At 38.7% G+C, this 21,487-nt stretch overlaps 2 protein-coding genes across 7 annotated transcripts in view; one reads left to right on the top strand and one right to left on the bottom strand.

Annotated features, from left to right (window-relative positions):
• Window positions 1-12,785, top strand: part of FNBP1L (formin binding protein 1 like) — a 59,881-nt gene extending 47,096 nt beyond the window's left edge. Inside the window, exons 10-15 of one of the 2 annotated variants that reach the window (XM_031053435.2) lie at window positions 6,962-7,071; window positions 7,648-7,780; window positions 8,242-8,336; window positions 8,790-8,938; window positions 9,323-9,481; window positions 10,552-12,785. In XM_031053435.2, coding sequence (XP_030909295.1) covers window positions 6,962-7,071; window positions 7,648-7,780; window positions 8,242-8,336; window positions 8,790-8,938; window positions 9,323-9,481; window positions 10,552-10,559 — 654 coding nt within the window. In that variant the 3' untranslated portion in view covers window positions 10,560-12,785. Of the gene's footprint in view, window positions 1-6,961; window positions 7,072-7,647; window positions 7,781-8,241; window positions 8,337-8,789; window positions 8,939-9,322 lie in introns of both variants that reach the window. The other variant, XM_031053434.2, reaches the window with a different exon arrangement.
• A 793-nt stretch (window positions 12,786-13,578) lies between these two features.
• Window positions 13,579-21,487, bottom strand: part of BCAR3 (BCAR3 adaptor protein, NSP family member) — a 91,652-nt gene continuing 83,743 nt past the window's right edge. For 4 of the 5 annotated variants that reach the window (XM_031053431.2, XM_031053430.2, XM_005153932.4 and 1 more), the window contains 6 exons: window positions 20,534-21,174; window positions 17,547-17,662; window positions 16,572-16,743; window positions 16,264-16,387; window positions 15,210-15,422; window positions 13,703-14,093 (listed from right to left, as the gene is read on the bottom strand). In XM_031053431.2, the coding sequence (XP_030909291.2) occupies window positions 13,906-14,093; window positions 15,210-15,422; window positions 16,264-16,387; window positions 16,572-16,743; window positions 17,547-17,662; window positions 20,534-21,174 (1,454 nt within the window). In that variant the 3' untranslated portion in view covers window positions 13,703-13,905. Of the gene's footprint in view, window positions 14,094-15,209; window positions 15,423-16,263; window positions 16,388-16,571; window positions 16,744-17,546; window positions 17,663-20,533; window positions 21,175-21,487 lie in introns of all 5 variants that reach the window. The other variant, XM_031053429.2, reaches the window with a different exon arrangement.

Below are 21,487 nucleotides of genomic sequence, written 5' to 3'. Positions count from 1 at the left end.
CTAATTTTTCTTCCAGTCCTTTGTGCCTGGGAATGTTTTTAATGGTTATTTGGTAGAAGTGGCTTCCTCTTTCTGAAAGGTTTCTGAGATTCTGGGAAGACTTCCTGCAGTTGCATAGGAAAGGTGTTAATTGTGAATGTAAAAACAAGGGGGGGTGCTCTTTGAAATTGAGCAGACTTCAGATCTCTGTTACACTACAGAAAGCAACCCCTTTCTAAATGTCATGTTCTGCAGATGTTTATATATAGGAGTGTCGTGCAGATTTTTATTATACGTGCTGCTGCTTATGAAAGGCTGAGGTTTGTCTGAAAACACTAAAATTTACAATGCCTCATTGATAAAACATACTGTTGAAGTTTTGTACAGGTAAAAGTCCCAGAAGAAATGTTCTAGGGAATAGGTAACAGTACTTAATAGGTAATAATACTTAATACGTAACAGTACATAGCATGCTCAAGAAAAAATGCAAAGCAGAGACTTTATGCCTTTATTGTATTCTATGAGTTTTGGTTAACACTTTCTGTGCAAGATGCCTTCATGGAATAACAAGAGATTATCAATATATGCATTAGCTATATAAATGATTAATGAAGCATCTACATATTGAAATCTTATCCTAGACCTCTGTTTAGTTGGTATTGGAGTGTATCAGTGAGTCACCTTAATGATTCCCACAAATTTATGTGGGGTTATTTTAATGCTCCAAGTCAGTTTCTGCCATTTATTTTAGGAAACTATTCTTAGAGCTTGTTAGTGGTAGTACTTCCTTTCCACTTGATAGTATTCCAAGAAAGCAGATTTTCACAGAGAGGATATTGCCGATTCCTTACTGCCTCCTCAGTGTATTAAGCAACTGCAGCTGTGTCTTAAAGTGAAAACTCCTTACTTTCCATGCAGTTTAATTAACAACTGATAATTGCCTAAATGCACTAGTGCATTAGCATACTTATTGCATTGGCTGCAGAAGGGGTGAGATCAGCCTGTTCAATTTGACAAGAAGACATCTCTCTATGAAAATACACACTGGTTTTCAGTCTGGACCTTGGCATTTACTGTAGTTGTAAGAAATACCCATGTCTGATGACAGCTGAAGAAAGCTGGCAGGGCTGTCCTCACTCTTTTTCTCCCCAGTTTATTCCCTCTATGTGGCATTCAGAGAGCTTTAATGTTTACTGTATGGAATCACAGATGTACATGTGTTTATACATATGATATGCATCTCTTCCTTAAGGACCTGGAGGAAATGGAATATTCTGAGAATGGAAAAGTGCTCTACTGAACAGCAGCTGGGAGCAAAATACTGATTGGGAGATACATATTTAATTGTAGATGTTATTTAAAGGCTTTCTAATACATTCTTAAGTTAGGTAATAGAAAAATGGGATTTGTTGTAGTTGGTGTACTCATGGTGGCCTTTGGGCCTTAATTTGGCTGAAACTGTGGGTGGTTTTGACTTAAGAAATACATGTTTACCTATTTTTGATGTTGTCAAAGACACGGGTCTTTTGGAAAGGGAACAATTTGTGCAACAGAGGAAATAAAGGGAAAAATGTAACTGGGAAAAAACAGCAGAGGTATGAGACATACAAAAAGAGAGAGAAGGAATCTGAAAAATGGGGGGGAAGAAAACGGAGGAAATTCTGGCAATGGTATCTGTTAAGAACTCCATGCAGCCATGTGTCAGTCCAGCTTGGCTACAGACATGGAATAGACTCACTGTTGGAAGTCATCCCTGTAGAGGTACTTAATAGTTCTATTTCAGTTCACCTGGTAGGGTACATAGAAATGTAGGGAGAAACAGTGAGCAGGAACACACAGGCTTCCAGAATGGCTGTACCTAAAGGTGGGAAAAGCAACACTTCCTGTTTTAAGAGAGGCAGCATGGGGATCCTGTTAGGATCTCTTGGAAATGTTGATTCCAAAGCTTTTTTGAGTATTCCTTAATTCTCTGCACCAACCTGTAACTCTGAATATTACTTTGTGACAGAAACCCTTTAAAACCAGTGCAGTTACAGTGTAAATGTGTCTGGAACATTACAAACAGTTTCTGTGTTAGATGGGAATTTTATTTCTGCAAGACAGAATTTTCATTTTAAAATCACTATGAACATTTGGCTTATTTATTGCTTTCTTTATTTCCACATTAGCCACAATCCCCACCACTAACCCCTACTAGTTTATACACATCCAGTACTCCTAATGGGTCCCAGTATCCCATATTCTCCATTGAACCAGTGCATTATTGCATGAGTGACATAAAAACAGGGAAGCCCAGAATTCCTTCTTTCAGAAGCCTCAAAAGAGGGGTAAGTTTGATAACAAGTTGAAATGCATGATGGGCTATGAGCCGTGTGTTTGTGACGTGGCTTTTCTCATGCTCTTCACCCTCCTTATAAGGCTTGCTTTGTTAAAAGTAACACTGTGCCTGTCAGGTCAGTTTTGGAATTCTTTGTTTCATGTTACACTGAAGTTACTAACAGGTTAAATACAAAAACTAACTAGAAATAGTCCCTGTGGCATTCCAGATACTTGTGCCTAAAAGAAGGGTGTTATAAAGAGGGTGCTCAGCATGTGTTTGATACCTTTCTTCATTGTTGTTCACATTCACAAATGTTTTCCTACCATCATGTAACACGTTTTTGCAGTAATTTATCATTGGGTGTATAGTCTTACCACAAAAACCATCTGACAGAGCAGATGTCTTATTTGCTTGCTTTTAATTGCAGTAATAGGAGCTGATAATGAGACACTGAACTGCGAAGGGAGGAATTTCACTTCTTTTATACATCAAATGCTACGGCACACAGTGCTCTTCAGATTTTGAAATACTGATTTTTTTGAAACGTTACACTTTTAATGCATTTTCTGGTGAATACCTTGGTTTTTATGCAAGGCTTGTTGGGGTAAAATTATTGACAAGTTACTGCCAAATGCCACCTTCTGAGATGTATCGATTCATTTACTAATTTATAGTGGCATGTTCTGCAAATAGAATTTGGAAGACAATACAGAGGGAAATGCTAAGTGGTTGCCTAGCAACATTTATAGTACTGGTGGTAAATGTGCTGGCACTCTGCTGTTATACAGTGCAGTCAGTATAGGCTGCCCAGTTTCTGTATGTTCTATTATATTTATTGATCCAAATCGCTGTATGCCTTTAAATTATATATGATTCATATTTGAGAACAATATTGACTTGATGTCTCATGTGCAAAAATAGTCGACTACTGCTGACATAATGTGGAGATCGAAATACAGCAGTGTTATGTTGCAGTCAAGTCATGATTTAGAGGCTTCTTTGCTGCTGTTCTGAAGTGTAATGAGTTGCACTTAGAACTTTCTTTAAATCATGTTGTGGCATCTTATTTCAGGTCTCCACATACCTTGGAAATAGCCTTTCTACAACCACCATTTTCTGGAAGGTTCTTGTGTTCCTTTAAGCATTTATGGAGGACAGTCTCTCCCCTTCCGAGTCATTTATCTCGTAATTTATGATGGTCACTGAGGGGTTAGACAGCTGTTGAAATGGCTCAGGTCTTGACTGTACTTCCTTTTGCTGATCACTAAATGTATTGATTCCTGGTTCACAAATCAGCACCTGTAATACAGCAGTTCTTAAACCTCCTACTGAAGCAGAAGATCATCTCCCAGCAGCTACAGGATGCTAATGGAAAATTAAACCATATTTTTAAATTTTTTTTTCAGTCTTAAATTCCTTTTAATTACTGTTCATGTTGTAAAAATGAATTTAGTACAGAATAGATTTCCATAAAATTAGCAAGGGTCACTAGTGTCCTACAAATCTGGATTAATTGAAATATCCCACAGGGTTAAAGAGCTAGTATCTGTAAATCTTCAGGGTGCACATTCAATGGTTTTGAATCTCCTTGCAAGCACTTCAGCAGACATTGCATTATCATGTATCAAGTTCTTTTTGAACCTAAATGGATGCTGTAATTCTAATAGTTTTTATATCATTGATCAGTCTTATTTTTACAATATATCTTGATTCAGTGCTTCCTAGTGGCTCGTGTATGATGCTGTTTTCCACACTTTGCCCCTAGAAAATGATGTCATTTGAGATATTGACACGCAGAACTAACACTGGCATGTGTCAGGCTAATGTGTGAGTGTGCTGGCTGTTCTGTTGAACATGCCCAGTACAAGACTGCATTTCGAGGCACTGGAGATCACAAGCCAGGCTGCCTTCATTCTGTGCTTCACGGGTGCATTTTCCTATCCTGATGTACAAGGAAAGCAGCAACAGTAGCTGTAGGACAGGTTAGTGTAAGCAAGTGTAACTGGCTTTATTAGTGCTGCTGTTACACCCTTGCTTGCTATCTCTTGAAACTGTAACATTGCCAGATAGCATTAGTGCTGCTAAGAGGTCAGTGCTCAGTGCCACCCAATACGTGAATAGATGCGTTGTCAGCAGTGATATATAAACCTCACTTATGTTTTCATGGAAGACCTTTTATAAAGGGAACAGGAAGTTTATTATTTTACATCTTTACTGAGGTTTCTTACCAAAGTATCATTCAAAGGTGCTTTACTTTCCTGACTTAGTGTATGTGTGCCCCTACCACCAGCATTAACAATGGCTGAGGATCAGAAATTATGTCAGAGATAAATATCTGCTCAGTTGCTTGGTGTTTCTCTGGAAAGGATTATCTGAAGTCATTGAAGGCATTGCAGGTCTTCAAAATGCTGTGAATGCTTGACTCAAGATACAGCTTCCAGCATTCCCCATTTTTGTTGCTACCTGTAAGGATAAAGCCTTTACTCTTTAAATGTTTTTATTTTTACCTGGACTAGAGCATTTCCAGGACAGCAGCAATGACCCAGATGCAGTTTTCAGGAAGTCAAGTTACTAACTTCTAAACTTGAAAAATATCTTCATTGTAGTTCTACAGTGATAATAAATACATCATAGAAATTAGGTTTGTAAAAGCGATGGTAGTGGATTGTTAGTTATAACTAACAAATTACCTGCATATGGCTGATTAGTCCTTCATCATCATCAAATTCTGCTATTTTGTGCAGTGTTGGCTGTGTGTTTGTTTCTTCTCCTACAACAGAATTTCTTTAACATTTATTATTCAGAACACTGAAATTGAAAAGTAGTGTAATGAAGTTGTGCTTGGAATTTTCTAAGTTAAACTACCCATTATCACCTAGTAATTCTTAAAGCAGAAGTGCATTTCTGATCATTATATTTTGCTTTTCTTGTGCTCATAGTGAAGTGTGGTTTTTATGAAATTATGAATCTTAAGTAATATTATAAAGATATATTTTTAGGATCTGGTCATTGCATGTGAATAATTTCCCGTTTCTTTCTGTTTTCAAATGAACTGTGCAGTGGTCGGTGAAGATGGTAAGCCCGTGTGCTGATCTGTCTGCTGTACTTCTGCTAAGATAGCATGAAAGTAACCTTTTGAAAGTGTTTCCATATCATAACTGCTTTAAGTCGGGTGCTGAAATACATCTTCAGATGTCCCACTTACACATGCAGTCTTCTCAGTCATCCATGCTTAATGTAAGACAACTAGACTTGTCATCTGGCTGCAACTAAATTTGTCATTTTGGAATTTTAGGGTTGACCAGTTGGTGATGATGGAAATACTGGGTGATTTTGCTTTGTCAGGAAAATTATTAAAGCAGCTTCAAATAGATACATGAAAAGATTACAAACTGGCTTAAAGGAGAAATATTGAATACTGCAAAACTCATTCCTTGAGATTTAACAAAAAAATTGCACGGGAGATGTTCCTTCACTGTTAGAAATCCTAGAAAGCTGTTCTATGAAATGAAAACCACACCTTAATATTGTTATTTTTCTGAGTAGATCAGTAAAAGTTCACAAAAAGACCTCTGTCCTTCTGATTGTTGCTGTAGTTTTAACTGGCCTTGCTCCTTCACAGTGTGCAAAAGCACCTGAAAGGATTTTATTCTTTTTTTCCTTCAGAAACACTTCTGTTTCATTTTGGACCTATCGTGTCTTGATTTCCCTCCTTTTGTTGTGTCTTGTCCCTTAAGAAGCAGTGAGAGTGTGATTTTTACAAGTGCAAAAGAATCAAGAAGCTGAGGGGCAAGAGGATGTTAAGAAGGGGTGGTGGAAGCTTAGCACCTGAGCCTAAAACTGTGTGTCAAATCTCAACAGCCATGTTTCTGTCAAGTTTCTTCTTGATCAGTTTGGTTTGACAAGTAAATAAATAAGTTTGGAAAGTAAGAGGTTTTATCCCTCCCTGAAACGTTTTTTATAATTATTTATAATTATTATTCAGGACACTGAAAAAAAAGTGTCTTTGAATACTTGAGCAAGTTTTGAATCAGATTACTAAATTTAATAAGTTTAAGCCAAAGCTTTGCTGTTACAAAGGCTTTTTCTATGAAGCAGTTTGACTCAAGGTAAAATACATCTAATGCGTTTCCTTAACCAGATGCTGAAACTCTAGAAGAGAACTAGAGTAGTACTTTGGAATGAATATCCAGTATTTTTCTTTTCATAACTTCCAAATCGCCATAGAAAATGCACTCCAGAGAAAGATTCAGTTATATACATATTATCATTAGTATTATTACATACCCATCTTAGATTTTTGTTCTGACTAAAATTACTCTCTAGTAGGTAGCTGTGTCCTTTCTAAATCTGCTTTAAGTGCAGTGGATGTAATAGGAGGCACATGGCTTAGGTTTTCAGAAAAATAATTGTCTCCAAATTTTGAACGACATCTGCAAGCCAACTGTTACAGAAGGCATTGAGAACCTTGAATGAATGACTACGACCTGGCAGCAAGAATGTGCATTTCTTCTGTTGGGGTCTGGTTTAGAACTGTATGTTAAGTAGGGCTTTTTTAGAAGGTCCATCCTGCTTCCAGTGAATGCTGTCCGTGTGTGGGTATGTCAGTTCAGCTCTCCAGATGTGTGGGTGTCACTTGTTTAATAGTGTTTTTACTTACAGGGCCCTGCATTAGAAGACTTCAGCCACCTCCCTCCAGAACAAAGACGCAAGAAACTGCAACAGAGAATCGATGAACTTAACAGAGAACTACAGAAGGAAACAGACCAAAAGTGAGTGCATTTTTTTGAGCTCTGTCATGATTCTCTTTCTTTTCAAGTCCCCTACCTAAGCCAACAGTGTTCAGAAGCTAAGAGAGAATATACTTACCCAGGCTATTAGAAAGCATTTTTTGGTTCATGGTTTATTGTAACAAAAGTTCAGTTAGCATTGCTTCCTACTGCTTTGCTATAATACACATTTTGATCCTGATGTTTCATAGGGAACTCTGTATCTGAAATAATACATAGAAAAATCAAGGTTGTTGAGCAGCTGAGCTGCAACTTAGTGCATAAAGAACAGAATGTTATTCATATTTAGGAAAATGTGTATAACAAACAATATGGGAAACAGTAACAAGACTGGATAGAGAACAGGTTATAGTTGGTGTCCTTGTATGGTTGTGCCCAGGCAGGCAGTGCCAAGATGGGAAAAGGACTTGGTTGTGGTATGGGAGCAGTAGTTCATTGTGTCCATGATTAGTGTCTAATCATGAGTCAGGAGCTCATATACACTTAAGTATTATTTTAACTTTAATGAACCAGTACTGATGTGTGTAATAAGTGTTGTTGGGTTTTGTATCTTTTTAGAGATGCTCTCATCAAGATGAAGGATGTTTATGAAAAAAATCCCCAGATGGGTGATCCAAGCAGTTTGCAACCAAAATTAACTGAGACTATGAGCAACATGGATCGTTTGCGGATGGAAATACATAAGAATGAGGTGAGACTCTAAAACAATTCCTTGGAAAACGTAAATGAATGGTAAAGTTGTAGTTTTCTTTGTAGGTTTGTAAATGCAGCACCCGGAAAAACTACCTGATTTAAGAAAGTGCTTCTGATGTGATTGTAGGGTGCCATATTTTGAAGTATATTCATCTAGCTAAGGATGTACATTATTAAAGATGTGCACTGTTCATAAGGATACAGAAGTTTTACTTGTCAGAAGAATTTCTTAATATTCACTTAATCTGAAATTTTTATGTGATTAAAGATAATTCTCCTCCTGCAGACTATGGAGTATGGGCTAAGTATGAGGGACAGATGAAGTGATGATGAGACTTTACCTGTCAATGCAGTGTGTGTGTGTGTGGCTGTATGCAGTTACATGTGTGTATTAAATGGTCTTTGCTGGTTTAGAATCAAGTTTTCTTTGACACCAATATTTGTCTTTTTTTCCCTAAGGCCTGGCTTTCTGAAGTTGAAGGTAAAGTAGCAGCCAGAAGTGACAGGCGGCACAGCAGTGATATCAACCACCTTGTAACACAGGGCAGAGAGAGGTCATTATTCTATCTTTACTACTTTTATGCTAGAATGAGTATATCTCTTTGATAGTTAACAGCAGGTGATGGTTGTTACTCATCCCCTCAAAGTTTATATCCTTCTAAAGGAAGATCTTAACAGTTCTGACTTCTAGAGGTCATTTCATGTCATTATGGTAACATTAGAAAAGTGAGTGTAATCGAAACACCCACTCAAAAAATAGCCTTTTAAAGCTGTCCCATTCTGTTGCTCAAGATTCAGTTGCTTATTGTCGAATTTGTCTTTGTAGCAGAATTCAGTCCAAGCCTTTTGTAGGTCAGTGTTTTCAGAAAATTGCCTCCTACAGTATATACAGAAATGACTAATGGGCCTTCCCAGAGTGATTTTTCCCTTGCTGTGATACATACACGTTCCAAGTTTTAGAGCTAAGAACTCCTCAGAGTCCTCACACTCCAATCATTCTATTATAGCCCTGAAGGCAGTTACACAGATGATGCCAGTCAGGAGGTTCGAGGCCCACCGCAGCAACATGTGCAGCCCAGTGAGTTTGATGATGAGTTTGAAGATGATGATCCATTACCAGCTATAGGACATTGCAAGGCAATATATCCTTTTGATGGTAAGTTTCACAGCATGCAGAGTCATTCCTTGACTACAGGGCATGGATTATTTATTGTGGAAAAAACAGGTAAAATGATTTAAATTAAAGCAACTGTATGAGCAATGAACTGCTTATGAGATTTGTGGAAATACTTTACAAATCACTTGAGTTCATGAGCCATGCTCTTGTGCTGTTTTAAGATAAAGATTAGCACAGCTATTGGCAAATATTCAGCTTTACAATCAGTAGGTTTTTGTCTGTAAGCCTGTTTGAACGTATGTTATGTTACACAGATTTTTGGTTCTTCCTGTTTATATATAATTTGGAAACTGTGCCCTGGGAAAAAGATGTCTTAAAATTCTGTCTGAACATTGAAACTTATTTGCCTTTTATTTCTCCCAGGTCATAACGAAGGCACTCTGGCAATGAAAGAAGGGGAGATTCTGTACATTATTGAAGAGGACAAAGGAGATGGGTGGACAAGAGCTCGAAGACATAATGGAGAGGAAGGCTATGTGCCAACGTCATATATAGATGTAACACTAGAGAAAAACAGCAAAGGTGCAGTAACCTATATCTAATGATAAACTGTCGGCTTTCAGTTGTACATTCCCCTCCAGGGAAAATAGTGTAAAAACAGTAAGTTGCACAGGTTCATGGAAAGCATTATGGTATCAGCAGTGGTCTGTTGCTTGCAATGTGAGTTTGCTGTAGGTTTTTTTAGAGATGATCACACTAAATTACATATCTATCTTACACTGGTTGGTAATTCTGACCAATGTCTTCTGCTTTAACTGATCTACTATGGTTCCTACAAACCACTAAATCCAGTTCAGCTATAATACTGCAAAAGACCAGATTCTGCTTGTTCTGTAGAATACTTTGTTTTTATAGAGAGCTGAAAAATGGCTTAGTTTTAAAGACACCTATCTCAAGATTTACCATTGCCATTTTTATGACTTAAACTACATGTTTAAAATAGAGGGTTTTTTCCTCTAAGAACTAACCAAATTCAGTTACTGAAAATTATTAATTTCCTTCCTTAACAAATACTTGGCAGCTTTCACTTCTTAAACAGGAAACTGTTTTCTGATTCTGAAAGCTCAACAACAATACTCAGGAAAAAACATTTTGATTAAGGAGGACGGGAAGTCCACGGACCTGCCTCTCCTTCCTTTTCAGCACTTGTAATGTAGATTGTTGTGTATTGGACACAACTCGATTGTTTTAACTCTAGATACCTTGAAGCAAAGAAAGAAAGAGACTATATGTAATGCTTGATATCTTACTGAAACCTCTCTCTGTTCCTGAAATAGAATGATGTTATATTTTTAATCTGTGCCTGTAAAATAAGTGTTTGAATTGCATCATGTTTAGTTTGAAATCGAAGTCTTAAATGTACAGCAATTCCCCTCTCTGAGGATTGGAAATGGCATTGCACTACTTCATTACTAGGGTGAAAGAAAAAGCTAATCTAAAAGCTGTGGCTTGTGTTTTCTGATAAGAGTCTGGAATTAAGTACAAGGCTGATGTGTAGCCACTGAGAAGGGCCTGTTAGAACCAAGCACGCTTCTCTTTCTTCTAATGGCCTTCAGTAACTGTGTTCTTTTCTTTTTCCTCTTGGACTGCAGGTTCCTGAAGCGGGTTTCTGAGAAAATGGGCGAGATCTTGAAGGAGGTTACATGCAGCTGCTGGGGGGTGGGGGGGTGGGGTTCTAGACTGGGAGGCCCAAGGGTTAAAGCTAGTTGCATGAATGCATGCAGACATACATTTAGTCACTAACATCTTAGCATCTCCATACATAGGTAAGGATGGTAATACAAATTCTTCAATTTCTGCAGGAAAAGAGAGTTCCATTACCAGAGTAACAAGGCTACTGCTCCTAAAATTGCTTTATTTTCATTGTCTAAGTTGTCCCGGATGCACAAACTGTATTTCAGCTTGTGTGATATTTTGGTTATATCTCAGTTACATTCTTCTCAACTCAATTGGCAATCATTTAGAACCGTAAGTCAGTTATCAGTCTGCCTGTGCCACCTCCATGCTCGCCGTTAACCTCCTCCTGCATGCCTAGGACAGTCGGGCATGTCTGCGTAACACTTTGCCATCATTGCTTGTCTTATTTTGTAACAAACCATTTTCTTCAACTATCTTCAGCACTAGAGTTCCATCCCAGTATCCATGTATGCTGCTATAACTATACCACTGCAACCATCTTTACATTCCAGTTTTTGGCATAACTGATAAGAGACCATATGTATTTGTGTCGATTTGGGGAAGTGCTACATCTATGCTCTAGCCTACAATGCAGTCAAGAGAAACGCCTAGAACTGTGGTCCATCTTCAGCACTTCAGTAACCTGTTGTGAGCACTGAAAACCTGGAACACGTCCAGAGAGATTCAACACTGCGAGCTAACGACTGTTTTCAGAAGTCAACCACTTGCCATTCAAATGCTGCCTTAAACTAGAGTGCCTAAATCTGTTGTTTGCCAACACTACCACTTACAGTATCCCACAAAGGGCTTTGTGTCTCAGCTCTTTTCACAGTGCTGCAGCTGCTGAGGTAGCCACGGTAGGCGTTTTCTAGAGCTCTACTTTACTGGATACATGGTGCATCATGAATTTGATACATTGAAATGTGTATCTCTTCATTTGACTTTTAATATTTTTTTATAATATTTTTATGGAAACTGTCTTTTAGTTTTTCACTATGAAGTTCCAATTTTAATTACTGCAGTGCTAGTCCATTTCCAGGTGATGCTTCATTGTATGGACCAGTTGAAATTTGAGTGATACTGCGTTAATGATCTATGTGCACTTTTACTTGTAAACAATTGAAATTTGGATATGTTTATACGTGTAAATATAGTTGTCTGCAGTGCCCCTATTGCTTATGTTGTCTAGCCTCCCATTTGTGGTTCTATTAATAAATACACCATATCTGATTTACTAGGGTGGTAAGAATTAGACTAGCGATGTTGGGGGGAGGGATACTTTTATCAAAGCAAGCTTGTCAACTCAGCCACCTGCTGCTTGTTTGGGGAAATGAAATCAGGATCAAAACATCTGGCTTTCCTGGGGTCTGAAGCAATAGTTAGGTGCAGTAGTGCTGGATTCTTTTTAATTTCAGTGTTAGTAAAACTGTACTACAAGTAAGACTGAATTGGAGTGACTTGTGTAGAGGTTTATTCCTTTTGTTATGTATACCACTATTACACAGCTTGACCTAGTGTATTACAGGGGCTATTAAACTCTGAAGTTTAGATTTTTGGAGCTTGTATACAGGGTTATTTATATAGTGTGACATTACTCGATACTGACAAAACTACTTAGGTGGTTTTTTGGGGGGTTTTGGGGGTTTGTTGGGATTTTTTTGTTTTTGTTATGGGTTTTTTGTTTTTGTTTTCTTATAAAATCTAGTGCTTTTTTTTAGAGAAAAGGAGGAAATGTGATCTGTGTATTTTCTGCTAATGGGCCTGTGGTTTGCCTGGCTACCAGCCTTGCAGGTCAGTAATAACACTTCCTGGTAAAGGACTAAATGTTCTTTTAAGGCTACTGTTTGTTTTTCTAAAACCAGGATTTGCTTCCTTTGGAGGCAGGTTGCTTTTGTGAGGGGTAGTGCAACTTGTATGAGGGTTATTAAACATAGGAAAGAAACATTTGTACTTGCACAGCTAGTTATAAATCACTTCTAAAATTCTGAATGTGAGTTGTCTTAAAGAATCTTACATTTTCCAGTAATTTTTAATCATTTTTTGTGCACATGTTGATTTCCTAAATGTTAAATGCTTTGTTTAAAAATAGTGTTCTCTGTTGAGAATATTTTCATGGAATAAAAAAAAAATCTTTTCATGGTCTATGGAATTACCTTCCCCACTTGTCTTCTGTTAAAGACTTCCAGCATGAGCACTGTAACTTCTTGTTACAGTGGTAGAACCTCTGTGATTGGAGGGGAGAAGAACAGATCATACCATTTCAGTGTTGGCTGTGTTGTGAGCCTGCTCAAATAATTTCAAATGCTGTAAAAGTAGCATTTCACTTAATAATAATAATGAGCACATGAATCTCTAACCTTAGTTCTTGCTTAAACATTTATCCAGGTTCTAAGGATAATGCTTGTATACCAGTTTTATGTGACACAGTGGAATTTGCTGCTGGAGCACTCTTTATATAAATACCATGCATACTGATTTCCTGTGAAAAGTGCTAACAGCTTATGCTTTGCCTTCATCGAAGAAAGTAATATTACTTACCAAAATGATTGACCTCAGTAAATGAAGCAAGTTTAATGTATTCATACACCCACATTTACTCATATCTGAAAGCATTTTAATTATCTGGATTGTTTGTTCTTGCCATTTCATCATTCATTCCTGGCAGCATAGCTCTTGTTTAGGCTCCAGCAAAAGCACTACAGCTGCTGTCTTAAACAAAAAGTTGTCCCAACACATATACAACTCATTTTGTACCTTCACAGGAGCAATGATAGTTGAGCTTTCTGTTGTGATCACAGATACAATTTCTGCAACCTGCAAATTATTTTGCATAAAGATAAACTTTAATTCACAATTCTATGTACAGTGATTTATATTCATTAAAAGAATACTATACAACAAATTTTCTGCAGTGTCACATACTTAATCTATTCTTGTATTTACACTGTTTGCTTAATTTTAATATTAAGAAGCCAATGCCCTTAAATCTTAGGCATTGTTAAAACATTCTAACTGGGAAATACAAAAAACTGTAAGACTAACTTACAGGGCTAACCTACCTGTTTTAAAGGGATCACTCACTGACTTAAGTGACACAAGTAAATAAATAATCTGTTTAGAAATCAGTAGTTTTAAAACAAGTGTGCATTGTGCAGTTAAAAGTTCTAAACATCTTATGAAATGGAAGAAGTTTGTGCTGTATCAAATTGCCAAAAGAAAATCAAGGTTATTTCAAGTATGTCATTTAAATAGTGTTTACAGAGTCTTTCTTATATACTTAATTGTTCCACCTGCTTCACTGGGGGAGGTTCCAGTTTTCGGGAAAGTGCAGTTAAAATCTGGCTGAATTTCTCATATCTTTCATTCTGATTAACTTGGGCTCCTTTGCTGCCCCAGAGCAACCTCATTTGAAATTCTGTCTTGAAGATTTCACTCATTTCTTCATCTGGCTGAAACCCTAGTAAAGAAAAAGAATCCCACAGTATTACTATCAATCAGACAATTTTTTGTATTCAGAAGAAATGGATTTTAAAATTATTCCCTCCAAATAAGATAAGCCTTAGTGTGCTGGATTCCTTCTGCACAGTGATTTTACCAAGTTAGTTTTAACAAGTGACAGTCCTTTCCATTACTGACACTCTGTAGCATATTAATGCTTTAGGGACACCAGGACAGGCTCTCCCCTTGCTCAATTTTAATGGTCTGTAATTGTCATTACAAGCCTGACCTTAAATACAGTTATTGCTATATACATGTTACCTGCATCAAGATAAACTTTAATTCACAAGTCTACGTACATTCATTTATATTCATTAAAGGAATATCATACAACAAATTTTCTGCAATGTCACATACGTAATCTATTCTTGTTTTTAAACTTGTTTATTAAGAAGCCAATGCTCTTAAATCCTATGCATTCTCAACATATTCTAACTGGGAAGTACAAAAAGCTGTAAGATCACCTTACAGGGGTGACCTAACTGCTTAAAGGAATCATTCACTGACTTGACACAATAAATAAATGATCTGTTTAGGAATCAGTAGTTACCTATCTCCCCTTACTGTTTCACTCCAAGTTTAAAATACAGTCACATGTTGAACACATTGCTGCTTTCTGGCTCCAAGCAGTCAAGTTTGTAGTGGTGCATTTTGCACTGCTGCAAGAAAACCTTATTATGACAAATGGTGATATATTTGCAACAAACAGAGTAGGGATTTGAAACTGTACAGAAAAGAAGAAGCTATCATCAGTCCTTACTGTACTTCTGCTCAGCTATTAGAAGGGTTGAGCACATTAAGTCATGAGAACTTTGCCTTTTGTTTAGTAAAAACATATGGTCTGTTGATCACTGGAGAGCTACAGTGATTAATACTTAACTGTCTTCTTTTAAGCTATATTGATGTTGGCCTCTGACTGAGTTTCCTGCAGGACATTTGCTACTATCTCGGCTCCCATGAAAGAGGAGAAGAATTCCTTGCACTACTGGTGGCACTTAGCAGAGACCTTATTCTTCAGACATATATCCCTGCATTATGTCAAGGTGCAACAGTTTTCTCCTACACAGCTTCTTACCTTCCAGCATCCACTCTGCAGTGAGGCTGTACATTTCTGCATTCTGTGCTATCTGACGAGCCATGGCCAAGTGCTTGAGCATTATCTCACAGCTTTGGTCACTGCTTTCCCACAGGTCCATCCCTTCAAAAATCACAGCTTGCCGTTCCATCAAGGTAATGAGAGGCATCAGCAGTGGCACCGTCACATGGTTCTGTGGAGTACTGGTGGTCTCTGGAATAGAGAAAAATCGTATCAGATATTATGAAATTGCTAACTGGAGAAACTATTATAACTGCAGCATTCTCTTCGAAGTTGGAAACTATTCTTTTTCTTCCATCTTCCAAACTAACACTGACCTCAGATACACCAATCCTACCAGTTTCCAGGGCACTGGCTGGGGGAGAAGGCCAGGACCCGTAAGTGTTGGAAAACTCCTGTTACAGGAGAGGGCTCTGCTGAATTATTAGACAGTGGCACTAGCCAGAGATTTAAAACACATTTAAAATCTGCATAATTCCAATAAATTCAGTGAGGCTTACATTTTCTTTCTCTATCCATTCTCTTGGAGAAGTATTCAGATGTTATTCTCTGCCTCGCACTGCTTTGGAGATGAGAGCTGCAAAGAATGGATGCAGAAGTACCTGGTGTGATCAGAGGAATTCTCTTACTAACCCATTCTTTGTATTTAAGGATTCATCCTCTGATCCAGTAGGCAAAGCAAATAAAAAACTGAATTTGCCAAAAGTAACTCTCTTCTGAGGAAGGAAGGAGATTTATTTTTTTTTTCTGTCTTTGAGGCAAGGAAATAAAGTGTTTCAGTTTCTGCTCCACAAAGAGGGAGTATAAGTTTGAGAAGGATGTTAGATTCTGCATGGGTACATGCACACTAGCACATTTGTCTGGCAGACTGTTTCCTTCTATTGCGTTGTCTTATAGTGCATTCTACAAGTTCACAGTCCTTTTAACATGTGATACACAGCTATCCAAACAGCAGCTGGCTCATCTCCCTACACAGGAAATTAGCAGTGAGCAGTTAAAAGGCCAGACAGAAACCAGCATCACTCATACTCACTGTTCCACTCATCTTGTCCTTCATGCAAAGCTTTGCTAAATGGCTTCAGCTGTTTTTCATACATAATGGCAGTCTGGGTATAACGATGTCTCAGAGAGGTCCAGGTTTGTTCTAACCTAGTGACCTGTTCATAGGCAACGACAGAATACCTGTTAATGATGCCATGGCAATCACAGGAACAGCATCCTGCTAGCAATGAAGTTTGTTCTGATGAGCTCTCTAGTTCATTGATGAAGTTGCATAAATGAAAATAAACAAACTACCAAATAATTCCATAGTTTGGAACATAAAGAGAAACAGATTTTTACCTGTGGCATTTCCAGTGCTTTCATAATGGCAGAAAATCCATACAAATCCCCCAGTGAGTCCTTCAGCTCCACTGCAACTTGGATAATCCTGTTTAATGTGGCTGCTCTATCTTCTACTGTTCCTGTGCAACCCAGGATATCCACAGCTATTCCTATAGCCATGGTATTGTGCCTGTAAATGAAACAATTTATGCTGATTACTAAATAATACATTATGCTGTACATGTGTTCAGGAAAATCTGTTCAAAGGTTTATTTCAATAGCTTTGTGTGCCCCAGTAAACATAATCTTGCCAACATGTTTGTATCAAGAATAATGCCATTATACAGAACATACATGTTGGCTTTTAAAATAAATTTAGTAAGATTTCCTGAAATATTATTAGTATACAAAATTCTGCTTAAGCAATGAATGAATGAACACTTCTGGGGAAATTGCCTTAATTCCATTTTGTCCTTTGCACTCAAATCCTGGAATCTTTCCCCAAACTTTCAGGAACCAAGCTACTGAAATCTGATTTAGAGCAGCAGAAAAGCTAGATCAGGGATAGAAGACCCCTAATTGTTCCCCCTTAACTTGTGCAGAGGTTTTAGAATAAGATTTGATGATAATTTTTTACTTTAGTAGCGCTTCTAGCCTCTTCCCCAGCTGCAGAAGCCTATTACCTTCAATTTCTTCCACAAACACACATTCATATATATTCTAGGTCCCCTCGAAACTTTGGCTTGGCTGAGCTCTTCAAGGAGATGAGGGTGTTGAGCTCTAAGGATGATCCTCTTTCCCTGTGTTACCAGGATGTTAAGGAATGTTTCCTATGCAAAAAGCGGTTCTATGCCATATCTCTCTCTGCCTTGCCCTCTGTAGACATGACTTCAGACAACCTGAAGGGGAGCACTCTGAAGAAGCAGAGTACAATGTAGCAATGCTCTGATCTTCTGGCCAGCTGCCCTAGAAATGAGTAACAGGAACACTTACCTTTCAATGAGGTCAAGGCGCAGTTGATGTCCATAGGGCAAGGTGATCAATTCCAGCCCAGAGTTCACTCCCATAAGCCTCTTCATCTCTTCAGACACTTCCAGTATCCTCGCCACCTGCCAAGGGCAAAAGACCTGCATGTGATTTGAAACTCATTTACTTCAAACCCCCCACTGCAACCACATAGAAGTCCTCCAGGTTAGTGCAGGGCATACAGAGCTAAGTGCACAGCATGCAACACTGGAACACAGTCATCTAAGAAAAACTTGATTAATGCACTTTCAGTGCCTTACACAAAAAGACCAGCATTTGCTTTGCCACCTTCATTTCTAAAAAGATGACTGCTCTGAATGCTTTTGGATTAAATCACAGGCTCCTCATAAAGATTAATTAGTAAAAGGCATTTAAGGAGGACACTGAATGTTGAGGGCCTAATGAAGTCAGCATGTGAAAGCTGACACCCTCACCAATTTGTCTTTGCTTTTTGAACACACAATATTAGCTACTGGTTATAGCAATAGCAATTATATATGCTAATTTGCTAATTATAGGCAAAACCACATTAACATACTAATGTGAGATTATCTGCTGGTTTAAGGCCTGTATGATGACACATGCACAAACCCGTCTGCCTGCTGTTTACTGATATATCAGCAGGCTTTCTTGGTTATGAAAAGATGAAAGCAATCTGGACCACACAACAAGCCTCCCTGGTACAAAATCTAGCACTGTCAAGAAACCTGTTTCACTTCTGGAGATGCAGGAGTGCTCTGAAGTCCCTAGAGACACACTGACTACTAATTCTTTGTCACAAGAAGTCCTCTCAGGCCTGCAAGTGGTAGATACTCCATCACCATATGGGTGCTCCTCTGATTATTAGAAATCACACTATTTAAAAGGCAAACAGCCACTGCTGCCACTCGAGACAAGCTATGAACTTCAGCTTTATCACAGATCTCAGTACAAAGCATTTATTCTATCCCAGTTTGCATGCCAATCCTGTTGCATCATGCAGTTCTTATCAGGATGGTAGTATGCAGCAAGTTACCAATGAATGACAGTCATTGGCTCTCAGTACTGCAAGACAAAGATAAAATAGACCTCTTTACATGCCCCAGCCAGTTACTGTTCCTGCTCCAAAACCCAAAAATCTGTTTCTGTAGAACACTCCAGTGACTTCTAATGAATTGTGCAGGCTCCCACACTTCCAAGAGTCAGTTTCCTCGGCCCCATTCCAGAGCTCATAGAATTTAAAATAGACTAATAACAACTTAATTGAATATAGTATATATAAAATTCCCTTACTAATTCTCTAAGGCATGCATATCCTGTGCCTTCAAGCAACATACACTTAAACAGTGTATTAAAAGACATTCTGGTTTTTATTACGAGGTTCAAGGAGGAAAAGGTGAATTTCAGAGAATGCTCTTGCTACTCTTGGAGCCATAGTAAAGAAGCTACAGTCTATCATTTCTGAAAAGACCAAGCAGTTGTAGAGCTGAGTTTTTCTGAGTCATCATGTCTGCATGAAGCCTCACTCAGCAGCAGCCAACATTGCTACTGAGGAGAGAAGCTGCTTTTGATGTTGGCAGGAACCCAGCAGCTGGCAGGGAATGGCACAGTCATCCCACTGCTGCTTTAATGAACTACCCCCTTCCCAGACCCAAGGTGTGAATCAGTGCAGCAGCGCTAGGCTGAGCACCAGACATGTTTATTCTGGAACACTACCACTTCCTTTCTTGTCTGCAGTGGAGCTGCCCAGTGAAATAGCCATGCATGTTGCTTCTCAAGCTGCACTTAAACCCAAACAAAGCCTCAACACTCAGTTCCTGTAGCTGCTCTGTGGCAGGTACAGCACTTGGCAGCCCAGCAAAGTGGTGCAGATTCAACTGCAGTTGCATTTCATGTATTACAAAAAGTCAACAGCTCACAATTAAATGACTTCTGTCCTGCCGTATTTCTGAACCAAGAGCCCATCCCCAGCTCTGTCAGCTGAATGAAGTCTACATTGTAGAAAAATAATGCTTTGTGGTTTTACATCCTTCTAAACACTTTGCTAGCAATACAGTTCTCATAGGAGAAAAATGCAGAAGGCCTGATAGCTATTTTCCCCTACCACCTGTCCAGCCATAAGACAGAAACTCAGATAAAAAGAGCATCTAGTTTAAATACATTTAGTTCCATTGAATGTCATACCAGCCAGGCTATGGCAACCAGGTAATGTCTTGTCTACTGTTTGCCCTTGTGAGCTAACTGGCTATTTTCTGTCACAAGTGGTACTTTCCACAATGGTGTAAAGTATTATGTAAAGTACAGACAGCTCACCCTCTGGTATAGAAGAAAGGCTGAATCACAGATACACAGCAACTGATAGGACATTAAAAGGATGTATGAAACGCTGAGAATTAGAGTCTTAAGGATGGTGGGAAACCTTTAGCCCAAAGGGTTGGTTAACATTCTTGTTCTTCAAACAGAATTGCAGAATGGTTTGTGTTGGAAGGGACCTTAAAGAACATCTAGTTCTAAGCCCCTGCCACAGGCAGGGACACCTTCCACTAAACCTGGTTGCTCAAGGCCTAAACACTGACAGGAATGGAGCATTCACAGCTTCCTTGGGCAACCTGGGCCAGGGCCTCACCACCAGTACAGTAAAAAAATTCCTTCCTTATATCCAACCTAAATCTCCCCTGTTTAAACCTATTCCCCCTTGTCCTACCATTACAGTCCCTGATGAAGAGTTACTCACCAGCACCCTTCAGATACTAGAAGGTGCTAAAAGGTTTCCACACAGCTTCTCTTCTCCAGGCTGAACTGCCCAAACTTTCCCAATGTGGGAAAAAAAACCACCCCAACACCCTAAAAATTCCTACAATCAAGTCAATACATTTGTTGTATTAGCTGCAAATCTACCCATTAATCTTTTCAAATTGGTTATGTAAAAAGTATGAACTTGCACAGTACAAAATAAAATGCAAGAGTTTTTTTACCTTGCAGTCCATTCTAAGAATATGCTGTGCAATAACCTTTGCACTGTTGTTGGTGAAAAGCTCCTTAATTCTTCTTAACATAGATGTTTCCAACGGCTTGTTTTCAGGAGGAAGTAGTTTGGATTCAAAATCATTCGGTTTAAAACTAGACATGGTCTCAAACACAGGTGCAGAAAAGATGCTGTCATCTTCAGCCATATGAGTTGAAGCTTCTAAAGGATCTGCAGAGTTCATCGTAGGGTCATCTTCCAGAATCAAATAGTTTGTTTCAGAGTTCCTGAATGAGTGTGTTCCCCTCTCCTTTTGTATCAGATGTTCCACATAGATGGTTTTCTGACCTAACTGCTGTTTTGTTGCTGCAGGATCTCTGGCAGGGCTTAGTTCACAATAGTGTTCTTCTGAACTGTGGGAAGCTAAGGGAGAATCTGGGGGCTTTATCAGGGGTGCTTTGCTGGGTTTAGGTGGAGGCTTTGGGCAGAGCTGACTGTCTGATCCTCTAAGAGCTTCACCTACTTGTAACTCAGAGGTGACTTTCTGAACAACTGTGGGGCTTAGAGAAGGCTCACTGCCTGTTCTAAATGCAGGAGAGCTTGGATATGGGTCTGCATCTGCTTCAGGTAATCGAGAAGGATGTCTTGAACCTGCAAGGGAAAACGGAATTTTAGAAGGCCAAAACATGTATCACTCCTGATGCCTGTCCCAGGGTTCATGTCTTGATGCTGATTCCTGAGGAAAATACTGACAGTTCCTGTCAGTTACTCTCTTGACAAAATGCATATGAAATTGTATTTTAAGGAATGAGCTAGCCAGTAAATTCCATTCTCTTGCTGATCCTCCCCAAATCCCAAATATACAGAACAGCTGCACCATAATATTATTCTGTGGTAATGCTGACAATAATTCCAGTCCCGGGCTGCATACATAGGCTATACTGTCAGAGCTGGATAGTCTCCA

Source organism: Melopsittacus undulatus, chromosome 6 (genome assembly GCF_012275295.1).
Source record: "Melopsittacus undulatus isolate bMelUnd1 chromosome 6, bMelUnd1.mat.Z, whole genome shotgun sequence".
In the NCBI taxonomy this organism is placed as follows: Eukaryota; Metazoa; Chordata; class Aves; order Psittaciformes; family Psittaculidae; genus Melopsittacus; species Melopsittacus undulatus.
This window is presented reverse-complemented; position numbering and strand designations above follow the sequence as displayed.